This window comes from Macaca nemestrina, chromosome 6, assembly GCF_043159975.1.
Source record: "Macaca nemestrina isolate mMacNem1 chromosome 6, mMacNem.hap1, whole genome shotgun sequence".
NCBI classification, from domain to species: domain Eukaryota; kingdom Metazoa; phylum Chordata; class Mammalia; order Primates; family Cercopithecidae; genus Macaca; species Macaca nemestrina.
The window spans coordinates 114,238,659-114,255,324 of record NC_092130.1 but is presented as its reverse complement, the minus strand read 5'-3'; the positions used below and the strand labels follow the sequence as shown (position 1 = coordinate 114,255,324).

Below are 16,666 nucleotides of genomic sequence, written 5' to 3'. Positions count from 1 at the left end.
GACCTGTCTGTTTCATTTGTCTTTCAGTTTGGCAGCTGAAATGCCATCTTTTAAATAAGGTTAACATATTCACACTTAAGCCCCAAATAACCCTATCTGGATGGTTCAGAGGCTTGTTAAAGGGCTGTAGGGATTCAGCAGTCTTTAGGTTACTGGCTTTAATCCTCACATCTACTGTAACTAACAGTGGTTGACATGGAATTGTTTATGTTGGCTAATAGTAGCCGATCATGGCTTTATCTTCCAGGTCTTAGTAATTATAATCACGTCACTGAGAATTGCCACCTCAGCTGAAAGAAAGGGCAGATTTCCCCCAACAGTGCTGTTTAATCTTTTTAAAAGCAAACTACAACAGATTGTTCATAAGTAATTTCTGTGCATGCAAAAAGTACTTAAAGCACAATTCTCAGTTACATCTATTATAAGTGTGCAATATGATCATATCCTTTTAAAAATCCCATCAGGTTTTACAAGCTGCAGATATTTTTGAACAAATATTTAGAAAATGATTCAAGGAAAAAGGTGCTATCAAAAGCAGTATTTTGAATCTGGAAGGCCAGTGCTTTCTCTCTGCACCAAAACCAAATTGATTTTAGGAGATAGCATTTTTTAGTTGGAATATAAATTCAGTTTAGGATTTTGTGTAAATGTCCTGTCAACATCAGGTTTCAAGATTGCAAGTCATTTGTGCCCTCATAAGGGTTTCTTTTCACTTTTAGTAGTTTGTATCACTTTGCTAGATATTGTTAAGCACTTCTAACTTGCATTCTTAGCATTAAATGCTGAGCACTCCACAGATAAATGAATCTTTTAGTATTGATAGGACTTTGAGGAAGGCTTATAGTTAGTAACATCAGTATTCAGTGTTGTTCAATACATTATCTTGTCCCTCTAAAATGAGCAGCAAACTTAAAATTTATTACTCTCATCAGCTTAGTGTCAGTACATCAACTTGCCTATTTTGCTTGATATTTTGCCTTTAGATTTACTGTATCTGCTCTTTACTAAAACCACATTTTGTGTTGAGTCCTTAGAGTGGCCTATTTTCTGTGAACTTGTATAACTAGGAAAATGTTAGGGAAAAGAAGAGGGAACACTTTCAGTCTTTGGAAAGCACATTGACCTAATTCATAAAGCCATGTAAAGGCTGGAATTATGCAAGCTGGCCTGCCTTGATATTGTCTTGTCTAAATGGCCTTAAATTAATGCAGCTATAGTTAATTAAACAAAAATATAAATTTATTATTAGAAAGTACACCTGTCAGTTTACTTTTAGTTCATCTCTACCAAAGCATATGACATTTGTTCTTCAAGGAAACCATTGATGTGCATGCTCCTAATTTTAAGACGGTCCAGTTGGGATTCCTTTAAGGTAGATTAGTTTTTAGGCAGAGTATCATCATTAAATGTCTGTGGTAGGCAGTGCCTAAGATGACTCCCAAAGATATTGTCTTCCTTGTGTTTGTGCCCTTGTATTATCCCCTCCCATCAAGTTTGGGTTAGAGCTTTTGATAGACAGAATCTGGCAAAAAGCAATGGATGTCACTTCCAGGTTACAGACAAACTCTGACTTCCACCTTGCTCACCCCCTCGTTCTCTCACATGCTTACTTTAACGGAAGCCAGTTGCCACGCTATGAGCTGCCCTGATGAAAGGCAGGAGAGCCAAAGAAAGCTTCTGGCCAACAGCTAGTGAGGAGCCATGTTTGCCAATAGCCACTTGAGTGAGGTCACATGCAAGCTCTCCTCCCCGCACCCAGCCTGGGCTGACACCCCATGAATGCAGTCTTCAAGAAACCCTGAGCCAGAGGACCCACTAAGCTGTGCCCAGATTCCTGACCCAGAGACACTCTGAGAGAAGGGCTGGCTGTTTGAAGCACTAAATTTTGGGATAATTTGTTACCCAGCCATAGATAACTAACACAATGTCCTTTAAAAAACAAAAAGCAAAAGCCCATCAAACTTCCTGTTTTCTTGAGAACAGCTTCAGCTCGCATTTGAGATCAATAGTTTTGCACAGTGGTTTTCAACCCTGTCTATACATTAGAATCACCTGACCAGTTTTTTAAAACTACAAGTATCTGGGCTTCACCCCAAGCAATTCCACTTGAATTGGTCTGCAGTGGGGTCCAGGCCTCAGTATTTTTTTGAAGTTTCCCAGGTAATTCCAGTAGGCAAATGAGGAATCACTGATTTAACACAAGTGGACTCAGCACTTTCCGAGTCCTGGGTATATTGAGCAGGATGTGGAGCTCCCTGTCATAAATAAGGCGAGAAGACCAACATATAAGAAAGAAATTACAAGGTGTTATAAGCAGCACAGAAGAGGAAACACCCAACTCAGCCTGATAAATCAGAAAAGGTTTGACAGAAAATATTAGGCCATTTCTTAAGCTTAAGTGTATCAAAAGCTAGTTAGCAAGAACTTGGGGAAATAAACATTCCAGGCAGAGGAGAAGCAAGAGTACAGGTGCACAGCTGTCAGAGAATAAGCAGGGAGATGGTATGCTTATGTTTGAGTAATGGGTCAGGAAAAAACTCCAGAGGGGTGAAAGATGAGGACACGACCTGTAGTGGTGGCGACCCATAGTGGTGGCCAAAGGAATGGAGAGTAGGGGTAAATGAATTTGCTAGTGAGGATCTACGATGGCTAGGACGTGGAGGGAGGCACTGAAACACAGAGGAGCCCGGGATGACTCCCAGTTCTGGTTTGCTGATTGCGTAGGTGGGAGACTAACTTTGGCAGCAAGTATGGGGGAAACAAAAGCAGAAGACGGAGGGAAATGAACCCTCCATCTGAAACTGAAACAGTTCAGTTTGGGACCTGTTATGTTTAAAGCCTCAGAATAAACAACTGGTTGCAGTTGGCCCTTGAAATGAAAACCCAGTTGCCATGTCACTTGTCAGAAGAGCACGTTCTTGTGGGTGATTTGGTGTATTTGGAAATAATCGACAACTACCTTCTATTTTGGTGCTTTGGTGATTTGCAGTCAGCTTTCAGTGAGACTGGGAAGATCTTGAGAATTAGCTTTCTTGACATTTGGAACACATTCCATTGCATTAAACCAAAGAAGCCTTTAAAACTGAACCATGCATGCTGCTTTTTACTATTTTTGTCTGCTGGCTACAGTTCACTCCCACCATACTCTTCTCTTAGGCACCATTACCCCACATAAGCAGGTAATGCCTTGGTTTGCCCAGCTGTTGGTAGAATTTTGAACTGACAGCAGATTACTTTGTGTCATGAGGTGGGAAGGACTGGGAAAGCAACATCTACATATCCCCATTATGATCTAGTCATTGTTTCCATGTCAAAGGAGTAATACATTCAGCTCAGCACTTCTGTCTACTTAAGATATGTTAGCTCCATGAATCAGAATGAAGCTGCATATTCCCATTGTGAACCTGACACTGAAATATATGTTTTTTCCAGTTTCAATCTACTCACCTGTTATGAGTGAGGCTTACTTTTTTTTTTTTTTTTCCCAAAAAAAAGGAGGCCGGGCACCGTGGCTCAAGCCTGTAATCCCAGCACTTTGGGAGTCCAAGGTGGGCAGATCATGACGTCAGGAGATCGAGACCATCCTGGCTAACACAGTGAAACCCCATCTCTACTAAAAATACAAAAAAAATTAGCCGGGTGTGGTGGCGGGTGCCTGTAGTCCCAGCTACTCTGGAGGCTGAGGCAGGAGAATGGCGTGAACCCAGGAGGCGGAGCTTGCAGTGAGCCGAGATGGCGCCACCCAGCCTGGGTGACAGAGCAAGACTGTCTCAAAAAACAAAACAAAAAAAGGAGCAGAGATATTTAGTATTCCCAATGTTTGCTTTTGATAAACTGATACTTTTGACCTTTTAAAACTATTCTATGTCTTCTGTACTCACAGCTCATATACCCCCACAAGAATGGAGAAGCCACAGGGAAATACAACTGGATCTTACTGTGAAAGGAAGGATTATGAGGTCTCAATATCAAGGCTGCCTAAAGGCTGGTATAAAAAAATGCTGAAGTCCACATAACTTGTATCTCTTAAGTAAATCAAACCTGTAATTCAGCTTGGCTGCTTCTAAGTCATTTTGATTCCTGCCAACAGAACATTAATGAACTTAGCTTCTCCACAGGTTTATTCATGTGTAATATCAATTCCTTCTTCCTCATTCCAGCAGTTGCCAACCTGGTCCATCTGATAAGGTGGAACGTTGGACTAGGTCGTACAAATCCAGATCATTACTTAAACCCAGATTATTATAGACAGTGTTCTCTGATTATTCCATCTGGTTTTAGAGTGGCAAACAGAAGAATGTTTCTAGGGCTTGAGTTTAGAAAAAAATCCATACACTAATAATTCTTGTCTGAAAGAAACATTTTATAAATCTTAGCTTATTCTAATGCCTTTATATTTCCTAGTTTTATTCTCCTTTTGACAATGATTCATAAATCAATTATATTGCAGTTTTGCTTTTGAATCTTGGTTTACCTCCATGGATTTACAGTTATGAGAATATTCTAGTCCTCTAGAGTAGTCCTCTAGATTTCCCCAGATACCCTGAGACTGATATAAGAAGCATACTAAAATGGACATGAACCTAATTTTTCAAAAATATAAAATAATATAAACCAGTTGTGACCAAACTTGTCTGCACATTAGAATTGCCTGGAGATCTCTCAAATGCCAAAGCCCAGGACATATCCCAAACCAATTAAATCACTATTTCTCGAGGTAGGACATAGGTGCCAGGAGAGCTTTAACTCCTCGGGTGATTCCTATTTGTAGACAAGCTTAGGAACCACTGACCTAGACAACTGTGTTTAGGATTCTAAGTGGGCACAGCTGTGGCATGTTCTCCACTACCCAGCCCTGCCGTTGGCACAGTGTTCTCTCCTATCCAGCTTCTCCATCATCTTCCTCCACCTGATTCATAGAGACCTCTGGACATATGAGCCTAAGAGGACCACTAAATGAGAGGGAATTCCATCACTGAAAAGCAACAATGAATATATCAAGGACCACAGGTAGATTACTGCAAATTTTGTTAAGTAATTGTTATTTGTTATCATTTTTCCTGATAACAGAAGTTTTAATCAAAGATTTTTGTCTTCCATTTTTAGTTTCTTATGCAGTAGTTTTAGGAAACTCTGGTGTGCCAAGATGATATTTTTTTTCATGCTTGGACGATCGTTTTAGAATCCTTGTTTGAGTTCAAGAACAACTTTAAAATATCTAAGTATTATGTGTGTTGAGTGAGAATTGTCCATCTGCCTTCTTTAAAGAAACACAATTTGACACAAAGATAGGTATTTAAATTTTTATTTTCTGTGTATACACAGCACATTACTTATTTATTTAAGTAACCACTGGCTCTCCAAAAACTGAGGGAAGCATGATTTTAAATATAACAACCATTGTTTACATAGCATTTATCACAACTCAGAGCTCTAGCATTGAACAAATAATCACATATTGTCTTTAAAAATTAAAAAAATAAAGTAATCCAATAAAATAATGATTTTGCTCTCTGTATCTTAGGAGAGATAAAAGAAATATTGCAATTGAAGCTGCTAGATAGTTATGATTATCTGAATAGGTGTGATCTTAACTAATGAATTAACTTCTTACTATGAGGTTGGTGCAAAAGTAATTGTGGTTTTTGGTAATTGCACCAACCTAATATAAGTACTTCATTAATTTTAAACCATATTTGATTTAGAAACCATTTATACGTAATTTCTGGACTTGTATTCAATTAAAATAATCTATGCTAATATGTGCAAATTCTAGATCCTGCTCTTGCTTTGATCATCTGTTTTCTGCCACTAACTGCCACTGAGGAGTGGAAAAAGAAGGCACATAGCTATAGTCTAATTTCAAATAATATTTATCAGGGAAGATGTTTGGTTGGAAAATGCATGGCTTTTTTAACTCAAATTTTATTCTATAAGTTATTATTGGGGGCAGAGGATAGAAAAAAATGAGAATACATGTCTGTCTCATGATAAACAAAAGCCTGAGATGTTACAGTTACTTACTAAAATTGCTTTTATCATATGAAGATTTTGGATAAATCATTATTAAGCAAACTAAGGACAGCTGTGGCATGGAATCAGAGGACTTTCAGTTTGAATCCTAGTTACTCACAAATGTAAAGTGGTATTTTTATTCCTCTTGTTAAAATGCTTTTTTTAAATGTAAGAAGTTTACATTTTGTCCTAGATCACATTGGTTTCTGCTCCCACAGAAAATGTTATATGCTATATGTCAGTTTTCATTTCATTAAACGTGAAAGTAAACATGGTATGCATCAGCCAAATAGTAACTAATCCTGACATAATTTCAGTATGAAATGAGGCTTGGCATATGTATTTGAATGGGCATGATAGTTTGGGAAACTCTAATTCAGAGATGCCCCATTTATAACAGTGATGTTGGGGAATAGGGTTACCAGTTATGGCCTATATTTGCTCTGTCATATCACGTTCTTACAGTCAGTATGTAATTAACTTTGGAGAAATATCCTTTGAGCCATAGTATTTTGGAGTCAAGTATTAGGCTGTAATTTAGACATCATTTAAGTAGAATAATGTAAGTTTATAGGATTGTTCCAGATCTTTGTTCTATATCTCTTTTATCCTTCCCCCTTGCAGAAGTCATTCCTATTTACCTTATTTAAAAAATGAGAAAAAGTATAATTCAGGCTGAAATAAAGCACCAGACTAAAAAGAGATGCCCATTTTCATTCAATGTTTATCTTTGCCAGAATAAAGAGAGACAAATAATTATTTTGCCTTTAAGGCCTGGATTCTGGGTGATAGATTAAGTAGACAGACTGTTGACCACATGTGACTTAAGTAATATTGTTAATTATTTTACCAAGTTTTGGATCAAGGTTTGCTTGAAGTAAGCTATGCTATGGATAACCTTTGGATGATAAAGAGTGAGCTGTATTGCCTTCAATATTGTTTGCACCAGAACATTACTAGGTCATATCGATTTTGAAAAATAAAATTCAACTTTCTGAGAACATAGACCAGATTCAGGTATTTTTATCTTTTTTTTTTTTTTTTTCCTTTTTTCAGAGAATGGAATCTCTATATTGCCCAAGCAGGTCTCGAACTCCTGGGCTTGAGCTATCCTCCCACCTCTGCCTCCCTAAGTGCTGGGATTACAGGCATGAGCCACTGTGCATGACCTTAGGGACTTTTAAATGTTAAATTGATTTTGACCTACACAGGAGCTAGAGTATGATTGCAGAGGGGAGAATACCGATGATTGCAGAGGGGAGAATAAAATTGCTGTATAGATTTTCTGTGCTCCTTTAGAAAATCCATTCTGGAGTAAAGAGATGGAAAATTGGTCAACTCAGTTTCTTTCTGATGTAATATGTCAGAGTTTGATATTGTCAGTCTGTTAACCAAGATTTTTATTGGGATAATTGCTGAAAGAGGCTCTAAGGATATCCCATCACCAGTAATTAGAATTTGTTACAGGTTTCATTCAGGGCAGTTGAAAGGGAGCTAATTTGGTAACACAATAACCTAGTACCCAACTAATTCAGGAATATGGAGAAAAATTGGTTGTTTAAGGCTTAAGTCAGATAAATAATATTATAGGTTGACATGGCTGGGTTAGCTCAGGTTTGTATATTTGTTTTTTCAAAGAGGCAGACTTTTCCTAAGATTAGAATCCACAGTAATGATGGAAGCAAAACTTAGGGGCAGGCCATAGGTGTAAGATCAAAGTTGAGCTGCTTCTGTGTCACAGCTGTAAGCACAGGAAGATGCCCATTTTTTTTCAAGCACTACTTCTGCATAGTCATATATCAGTTAGTGTTGTCAACAGACAATGAGAGAGAATAGGCATACATGCACTTCCACCATCAGCCAAAAAAAGCCACATAAGTCTTTAAAGCTCTCAAATAACACTCATGACACTGAATGGTACATTTTGACGCACTTTGAAACTCTTATCTCTTTAGTTGGTAAGTACATTTGACCACTTAATATGTGCTCAGCAGAAGGAGAACAAGGGAAGTCTAATATAAAATCAAGGTTTTTTCTTTTCTCTTTGAAGCCAGTTAGAATATGTGTGTGTATGTGTGTGTGTGTGTGTGTCTGTGCGTGTGCGCACGCATGTGTGTATTAGTGTAGTAACCCTTGGGTATTTTAAAAAAAACATATTTTACTATGAAGTGTAACATACAGGAAAGTGATAACATATGACATGTACAGCTTACAAATGGTTGTAAGAATTAATACACTTTGTAACTGCCACCCATGGTAAAAATAAGTAGGTGGAGAAGGAGGAGAAGAGAATAATTTGACTAGCATGTCAGAAGTCTTGTGGATCTCTTTCCAGTCACAACCCTCTCTTCAAGCTCGATTCTTATTCCCTGAGTAAGTTCTAATCTTACTTTTTTTTTTGAGACAGAGTCTCGCTCTGTCACCCAAGCTAGAGTATAGTGGTGCAATCTCGGTTCACTGCAATCTCTGCCTCCTAGGCTCAAGTGATTCGCCTGCCTCAGCCTCCCGAGTAGCTGGGATTACGGGCATGCACCACCACACCGGGCTAATTTTTGTATTTTTAGTAGAGATGGGTTTTTGCCATGTTGGCCAGGCTAGTCTTGAACTCCTGACCTCAGGTGATCTGCCTGCCTCAGCCTCCCAAAGTGCTAGTATTACAGACATGAGCCACTGTGCCCAGCCTAATCTTACTTTTAAAGTAATCATTTATTGCTTTTCTTTACAGTTTACTACTTGGATGTGCATCCATATGTACCATATACAACCACGTAGTTTAGTGTTGTGTGTCTGGAAACTTTACGGAATGAGGTCATACTTTATACATTCTTTTGTCTTGTTTCTTTCACTTGTTATCTATGATGTTGAATGTAGACACAGTCTGTTCATTTTCATTGCTATGTAGTATTCCATTATATAAATGACAACTTATTTATGCATTCTACTGTGTTGGACATCTGGGTTGCTTACAGTTTGCATTACAGATAATGTTGCTGTGAATATAGTTATGCTATCCCTTAATGCACATAGGCTTGCATTTCTGTTGGACATAGTCCTAGTTAGTAAAAAGGAATATGACATGAAAATGAAACTGTCTTTTTCTGAGTGAAAATTTAGTGAGCCAGTAATCTAATGAGGAAAACAGCTATTCTTTTGGTTATTCTAGTGGTAAATGCTGTCTGGATTATAAAGATGACCATTTTCATCCATGTAACTAAAAAGATTATTCAGGATTGTATCTTTGCTTAATATTAATGTCTACAAGTATGTTTCACCAAGAAAATAAAATGCATTTTAATTTTAAACCATATCTGGTATTATTTCTAGAATTTTAAAATTAACAGGATAAAAAGTCCTTAGAGGGCAGGGATTGTATCTTTCATTTTTTAAATGTACTTCACAGTGACCATGGCAATGCTATTAAGATGCTAAGTCTCAACCAAATATGCATTCCCTTGATAAATATACTGTGGAGTAAAATTATTTGTACAAATGGATATGACTTTTCAGATGTCCAGAACTTTAATTTTTCCTTTATTCTAAAAAGGGGGAAAAGATGGATTCCTTTAACTTAAAACTGTTTCTGCTTTGAAAGCCTCTTTCCTGAAAGATAGAAAATAATAGTTTTGATGAATCCATGTAATAGTCTGTTTTCTCCACAATTTTTCTTACAATGTTATTCCTCTATACATGTTCTTAGTATAGATAATATTAATGTATTTCTGAAGCCATTAATAATTACAATTTGGGCCTTTTGTTTCCCTTTGGAACCTGGAAGACAAAATAGATAGTATATTAAGATACAAATGTATATTGTCTAATGGACTTGTGCTTCAAAGCCTATGTATTTGAGGGCTTGGCCTGATTTTGCCAGCTAAGGCCAGATCATTGTAAATTGATTTCAGTATCTTTCTGCTTTTATGAGCTTTGTTCTAAAGCTTCACAGGAAGAATCAAAATAATGTTTGTCACACTATTCTAGCTTAGCTGAAGTCTTGTTCCTGTTTACACTAAATGACCATTGGCCTAATGCAGTTAACATGAGTGCTTTACAACTCATCTGAGAACTATTTCAAGTGTTGAGGAAAAGGCACTTTAATTGAAAAATTACTTATGCAGGATCAGACTGAGCAAGAATGCTGTTTTTTGTACAGTCAGCATATTACACATACCATGATCCATTTTGCTCCTTTGTTATAACAAATGTGTTTGAATTCTTTTTTGCAATGAAAGGATTCTTATGGTTTATCTTCCTTGGGGATTGTAACTTTCAAAAGGTACTCTTAAATATATTACTACTTTATTTAAACTATTCACTTCCCAGATGTGCAGCGCTTTGCACAAAGAATAATTCACTAATGCCCTGAACACAACAAAAGGAAAATGCTCTGCTGGGTTTCCCTTTTTATTTTACTTTCCCGTGGTAGGTTTATGATTTGATGCCCAGCTTCTTTATAGATTCACCTCTCACGGGACACAATTCTCTTTAATATGTTTTCCATGCTTATAGAAAGAAACACTGTATTAGCAAACACCAGTAGAAATTTCATTTTCACCACGTTGCTTTCTCTGGGTATATATAGAGAAACCCCTTAAAGGGCTTCTCCAGGACAACTGAAAGTTATCTTTTTCATTGATCTCTTCTGTGGTTTTAAAATATTTTATTGCCAACATATTGTTTTTATTAATCTGAATTAAGCATTTGAGAGTCTTTTATGAATTTAAAGATATTAAAACCAAAGAATTGGAAAAATATCTAAGAAAACTTACTAATTTCCATGGTGGAGTACAGAGTTGGTGTATGTAGGAAGTTATACAGGCAGAGGAGCATTGGAAGAAAAGTGATGTTTAAGGAAGATTACTGTAAACTGGCAGCAGGCAAGAGTCCAGGACATTTACCTTTCCACCAAGTTTTCCCAGCCTGCTCTAGCCATGCTATTATTTTACAAGCTCCTGTACATATTATGTAATATATAAGCAAGAATGGATGGATGGGTCAAAATAAAATGCTTCTATCAGCAAGTATAGAATAGTTCCCCTGATAAGACAGCAATGGTTGAAATTCACATGAAATAAAAAGATCTTGGATATGGTTTCTTCCCTGGACTTAGAATTTTAATATGTTAATATGCACTTGAGGTTCCAAAAAGGGCCTTATATTAGCCGGGCGCGGTGGCTCAAGCCTGTAATCCCAGCACTTTGGGAGGCCGAGACGGGCGGATCACGAGGTCAGGAGATCAAGACCATCCTGGCGAACACGGTGAAACCCCGTCTCTACTAAAAAATACAAAAAACTAGCCGGGCGAGGTGGCGGGCGCCTGTAGTCCCAGCTGCTCGGGAGGCTGAGGCAGGAGAATGGCATAAACCTGGGAGGCGGAGTTTGCAGTGAGCTGAGATCCGACCACTGCACTCCAGCCTGGGCGACAGAGCGAGACTCCGTCTCAAAAAAAAAAGAAAAAAAAAAAAGGGGGGCCTTATATTTCAAGGAACACTGGTGTTTCAAGCAACAGAGTTTGAGAAACAACAAGTTAAATGATAATCTAATGCATTTAGGTAAGAGGTAAGTGAAAGTTAGAATATATGCTTGAGCAACATGTAACGATAATGGCTGTGGAGTCCCAGCTTTGAATATCTTGAAGAATAGACAATTATCAATGTTCCTCCCTCTCAAATGATCCTTTTCAACACAGGTTGTGCTTGATGAGGTAGAACAGAATCTTAGCAGGATTTTGTCAAATGCCTTTTCTTCATCTATTGAGATAATCATGTTTTTCTCTTTTAGTGTGTTACCGTGATGAATTCCATTGATTGATTTTCTAATGTTAAACCAATCCTATATTTCTCGGATGAACCCCACTTGGTTATGATATACTATCCTTTAATCCGTTTAATATATTGTTGTATTTGATATGCTAAAATTTTGTTTAAAATTTTTACATCTATGTTCATAAGGGATACTGGTTTGTAGTTTCCTTTGTTGTAATATCTTTGTATTTTCTGCTCTATTTTTGGAAATGTTTGAGTAAAATTGTTATTATTTATTCATTAAATATTTGGGAGAATTTACCTTGAAGCCATCTGTGCTTGGAGTTTTCTTTGTGGGAAGATTATAAACTGTGATGTCCATTTCTTTAACGGATACACAGTTCATACCAATACCGTCAATTCCAGTCCAACACCACAAAGTCTATTCTAGTTTTCATCCTTTCCATATTTGTAACTCCCTACCCTGACAATGAGAAACCCCTCTCCCATTATCTTTCATGTACTTCCTTATTTGGTTAATGTCTCTATATGTAACCCATCTTCCTTTGCCACTGCTACCTCTCCAATACAAGTGCCCTCTTCACCTCCCTTGGGGTCTGAAACTCTGCCAAGGGCATCAAGTGCTACTTCCCCTTCTACCCCTCAATGCATGCCCTCCTTACGCTACCCAGGCTGATACCATGTGCCAGACTGCCCCCATTGCATGGCGATATGGTTTGGCACTGTACCCCACCAAAATATCATGTTGAATTGTAATTCCCAATGTTGGGGGAGAGAACTGGTTGGAGGGGATTGGATCATGGGGACAGATTTCTCCCTTTCTGTTATGATAGTGAGTTCTCACAAGATCTAATGGTTTAAAAGTATGTGGCACTTCCCCCTTCATTCTGTCTCTCTCTCCTGCCACCATGTGAAGATGTGCTTGCTCTCCTTTCATCCTTCTGCCATGATTGGCAGGAGGACTTCCTGAGGCCTCCCTAGCCGTCTCCTGTACAGACTGTGGAACTGTGAGTCAATGAAACCTCTTTTCTTTATAAATTGCCTAGTCTTAGGTAGTTCTTTATAGCAGTGTGAGAATGGACTAATGCAGAAAATTTTTACCAGAGAAGAGGGGTCTTGCTATAAAGATACCTGAATATGTGGAAACAACTTTGGAACTGGAAAATGGGCAGAGGATAGAACAGTTTAGAGGCATCAGAAGAAGACAGGAAGATGAGGGAAAGTTTGGAATGTCCAGGAGAGTTGTTGAGTGATTGTAACTGAAATACTGATAGTGTTATGGACAGTGAAGTCCAGGCTGAGGTGGTCTCAGATGGAAGTTTGGAAAATTTGCAGCCCGACCATGAGGTAGAAAAGAAAAATCCATTTTCCGGGGAGGAATTCAAGGCTGCAGAAATTTGCATAAGTGAAGAAGAGCTGAATGTTAATATGCAAGACAATGGGGAAAATATTTCCAGGGCATTTCAGAGACCTTCACAGCAGCCCTTCCCATCACAGGCCTGGAGGCTTAAGATGGAAAAATGGTTTCATGGGCCAGGTTGAAGGTCCTGTGCAGCCTTAAGACATGGTGCCCTGCATCACAGATGCTTCAGCTCTAGCTTTGGCTAAAAGAAGTCAAGGTACAGCTCGGGCCATTGCTTCAGAGGGTGCAAGCCCAAGCCTCGGTGACTTCATGAGCTTGGGCCTGTGGGTGTGCAGAAGACAAGAGTTGAGGTTTGGGAGCCTCTGCCTAGATTTCAGGGGATGTATGGAAATGCCTGGATGCCCAGGCAGAAGTCTTGATATGACTTGGCTCTGTGTCCCCACAAATCTCATCTTGAATTGTAATCCCCACGTGTTGAGGGAGGGAGGTGATTGCATTATGAAGGCAGTTTCCCTCATGCTATTCTCATGAAAGTGAGGGATTCTCATGAGATCTGATGTTTTAAAAAGTGTGGCACTTCCTCGCTTGCACTTCTCTCTCCTACTGCCATGTGAAGAAGGTCCTTGCTTCTCCGTCACTTTCTTATCATGATTGTAAGTTTCTTGAGGCCTCCCAGCCATGTGGACCTGTGAGTCAATTCAACCTCTTTCCCTTATAAATTACCCAGTCTCAGATATTTCTTTATAGCAGTGTGACACATGGACTAATACAAGTCTACTGCAGGGATGGAGCCTTCATGGAGACCCTCTCCTAGGGCAGTGCCAAGGGGGAAATGTGGGATTGGAGCCCCCACATAGAGTCCCCACTGGGACACTGCTTAGTGGAGCTGTGAGAAGAGGGCCACCATCCTCCAGACCCCAGAATCAGATCCATCAACAACTTGCATCATGCACCTGGAGAAGCCACAGGCACTCAATGCTGGTCAGTGAAAGCAGCCACAGGGACTGTACCCTGCAGAGCCACAGGAGCAGAGCTACCCGATGCCTTGGGAGCCCACACCTTGCATCAGTGTAGCCTGGATGTGAGACATGGAGTCAAAGGAAATCATTTTGGAGCTTTAAGATTTAATGACTGCCCTGCTGGATTTCAGACTTGTGTGGGGCCTGTACCCCCTTTGTGTTGGCCAATTTCTTCCTTTTGAAATGTGAGCATTTAACCAATGCCTGTCTCCCCAGGAAGTAACTAACTTGCTTTTGTTTTTACAGGCTGACAGGCAGAAGGAAATTGCCTTGTCTCAGATGAAACTTTGGACTTGGAATTTTGAGTTAATGCTGGAATGAATTAAAACTTTGGGGACTGTTGGGAAGCCATGATTGTGTTTGGAAATGTGAGAAGGACATGAGATTTGGGAGAGGCCGGGGCAGAATGATATAGTTTGTCTCTGTGTACCCACCCAAATCTCATGTTGAATTGTAATTCGCAATGTTGGGGGAGGGATCTGGTGGGAGAGGATTGGATCATGGGGGCAGATTTCCCCCTTGCTGTTCTTATGATAGTGAGTTCTCACAAGATCTGATGGTTTAAAAGTGTGTGACACTTCCCCTTTGCTCTGTCCCTCCTGCTGCCATGTGAAAATGTGCTTGCTTCCTTTTTACCCTTCCACCATGGTTGTAAGTTTCCTGAGGGCTCCCCAGCCATGCTCTTGTACAGCCTGTGGAACTGTGAGTCAATGAAACTTCTTTTCTTTATAAATTACCCAGTCTCGGGTAATCCTTTATAGCAGTGTGAGAATAGACTAATACACATGGACACCCTCCTTACTTTCTCCTCTCTTCCTGCCAACTGAGTCTGTCTTGTTCAATTTAAACTGTTTTATTCAATGTATCCATACATAACTGGCAAGTAATAAATATGTATTCAGTGACTTAAAAACTGCATTTTTAATGGACATGTTCTATATGGAGACTTTGAAGAAGATATTATTGAACTACCTGAGTGTATATTCCAGCTCTGCTGTTGTGTAACTGTGCAGCCATGGAGAAATTAAATCAACTTTTTAATATTTCCATGTCCTTGTCTGTTAAATGGGATGATAATAAAAACAATGATAAGATAATAGTAATGAAGATAGATTACACATGATGCCTACTATGCACCAGGTACCATACTAAGGACTTGACATATATTAGGTCATATAATCTCCAAAATGGTTTTTTGGAGGACATGCTATTATATTCATATTATAGAAGAGACAGTTGTCATTCGATGTAGGTGCCATTATCTTATTTTTCAGATGAGGAAATAAAGCACAAAGAAATAATTTATTCAAGCTCACATAACTAATAACTGGCATGGTTGTAATCCAGACACTATGCCTCCAGAAAACAATTCTGACACATATGAAAACCCCTCGTACAGTGCTTGCTACACAGTGGGTGCTAGTAAGTAATAATTATGTTAATGGATAAAGTGATTAATTATAATATATCTGAATCACTATTATCAGGTCTATGACACAAGAAGAATCATGGCACTGTCCAATTGGAGTGGGGAGGATGATCCATTTTTAGCCTGAACACAAATTGGCAGTAATTTTATTAACTAGTTGGAGGTTAAAGTTCTCTCTATTTATTGCAGGTTGGTAAAGGAGACATTATTACATAGAAGACACAGACTCAGAAATATGTTATGTACTTAAATCTAAAAGGAAAAGATGGATAAAAGTTTCTAGTTGATAGAAGATAAGAAAAAGAACTAATGGCACCCTAGAGATACTATACTAAACAAAAGACATCAAAGCTGAATGAAGTAGCCGACTGGCTTCAAGAGAAAAATAGAAGCTTGAAAAACATCTATCAATCAGGATCAGCATTTAATAAGAGCCAAAAGCCCACAGATCCATTAATGTGATTAATCTGTGAACCTGGAACATGATAGGTGCTCAGTATATGTTTGTTGAATGGATCCGACAATCCTTTAAAAAGCTTAAGTCAAATTTCTAGTTAAAGGCACATGTATAGTAAAAGGGAGAACAGGAAAGAAGAAAGCAGCCTCAAAATTTTGGACTTAGTGGACTGGAGAAAACAGATTTTTAAACTGTTAGTGAGGAAAGCTAAACTCAATTTACATTACAAAATCCCCCAAGACCCAGGTATCTCTGGAAAGCGAGGCTGAAGATGAGGTTAAGGCTTCAATGACAGTGTGTTAATGAAGCAATTATTCTTTTATCCTTTTCCCACTTTGTACAGCAACTGCCCCTGACCCTCTAAGCTCCTAGACAACTGGCTGTCAAACCAACATGCTGCTGGCAGAAAAACAGAAATCTTATTCGGGGGAGAGAAAGGAACTCAGACCTTGACATTAGGAACTCCTCAAAGAATAGCACGTCGACCTTGGGCATCCCCCAAGGGATGGGCCCAGGTAAATTGCATAACAGTGAAGACTGTAGCCAACAAGCTATGTGCACATGCAGAGAGTTTCTAATCAGCTTTCTGGTGGACAACTTTTGGTTTCAGCAAAACAGCCA

At 38.8% G+C, this 16,666-nt stretch overlaps 1 protein-coding gene across 1 annotated transcript in view; it reads left to right on the top strand.

Moving 5' to 3' along the window:
- The window catches only part of LOC105499446 (NADH:ubiquinone oxidoreductase complex assembly factor 2), a 235,361-nt gene extending 220,317 nt beyond the window's left edge, over positions 1 to 15,044 (top strand). The window contains exon 4 of the mRNA XM_071098888.1: positions 14,406 to 15,044. Coding sequence (XP_070954989.1) covers positions 14,406 to 14,480 — 75 coding nt within the window. The 3' untranslated portion in view covers positions 14,481 to 15,044. The remainder of the gene's footprint in view (positions 1 to 14,405) is intronic.
- The last annotated feature ends 1,622 nt before the right edge of the window (positions 15,045 to 16,666 follow it).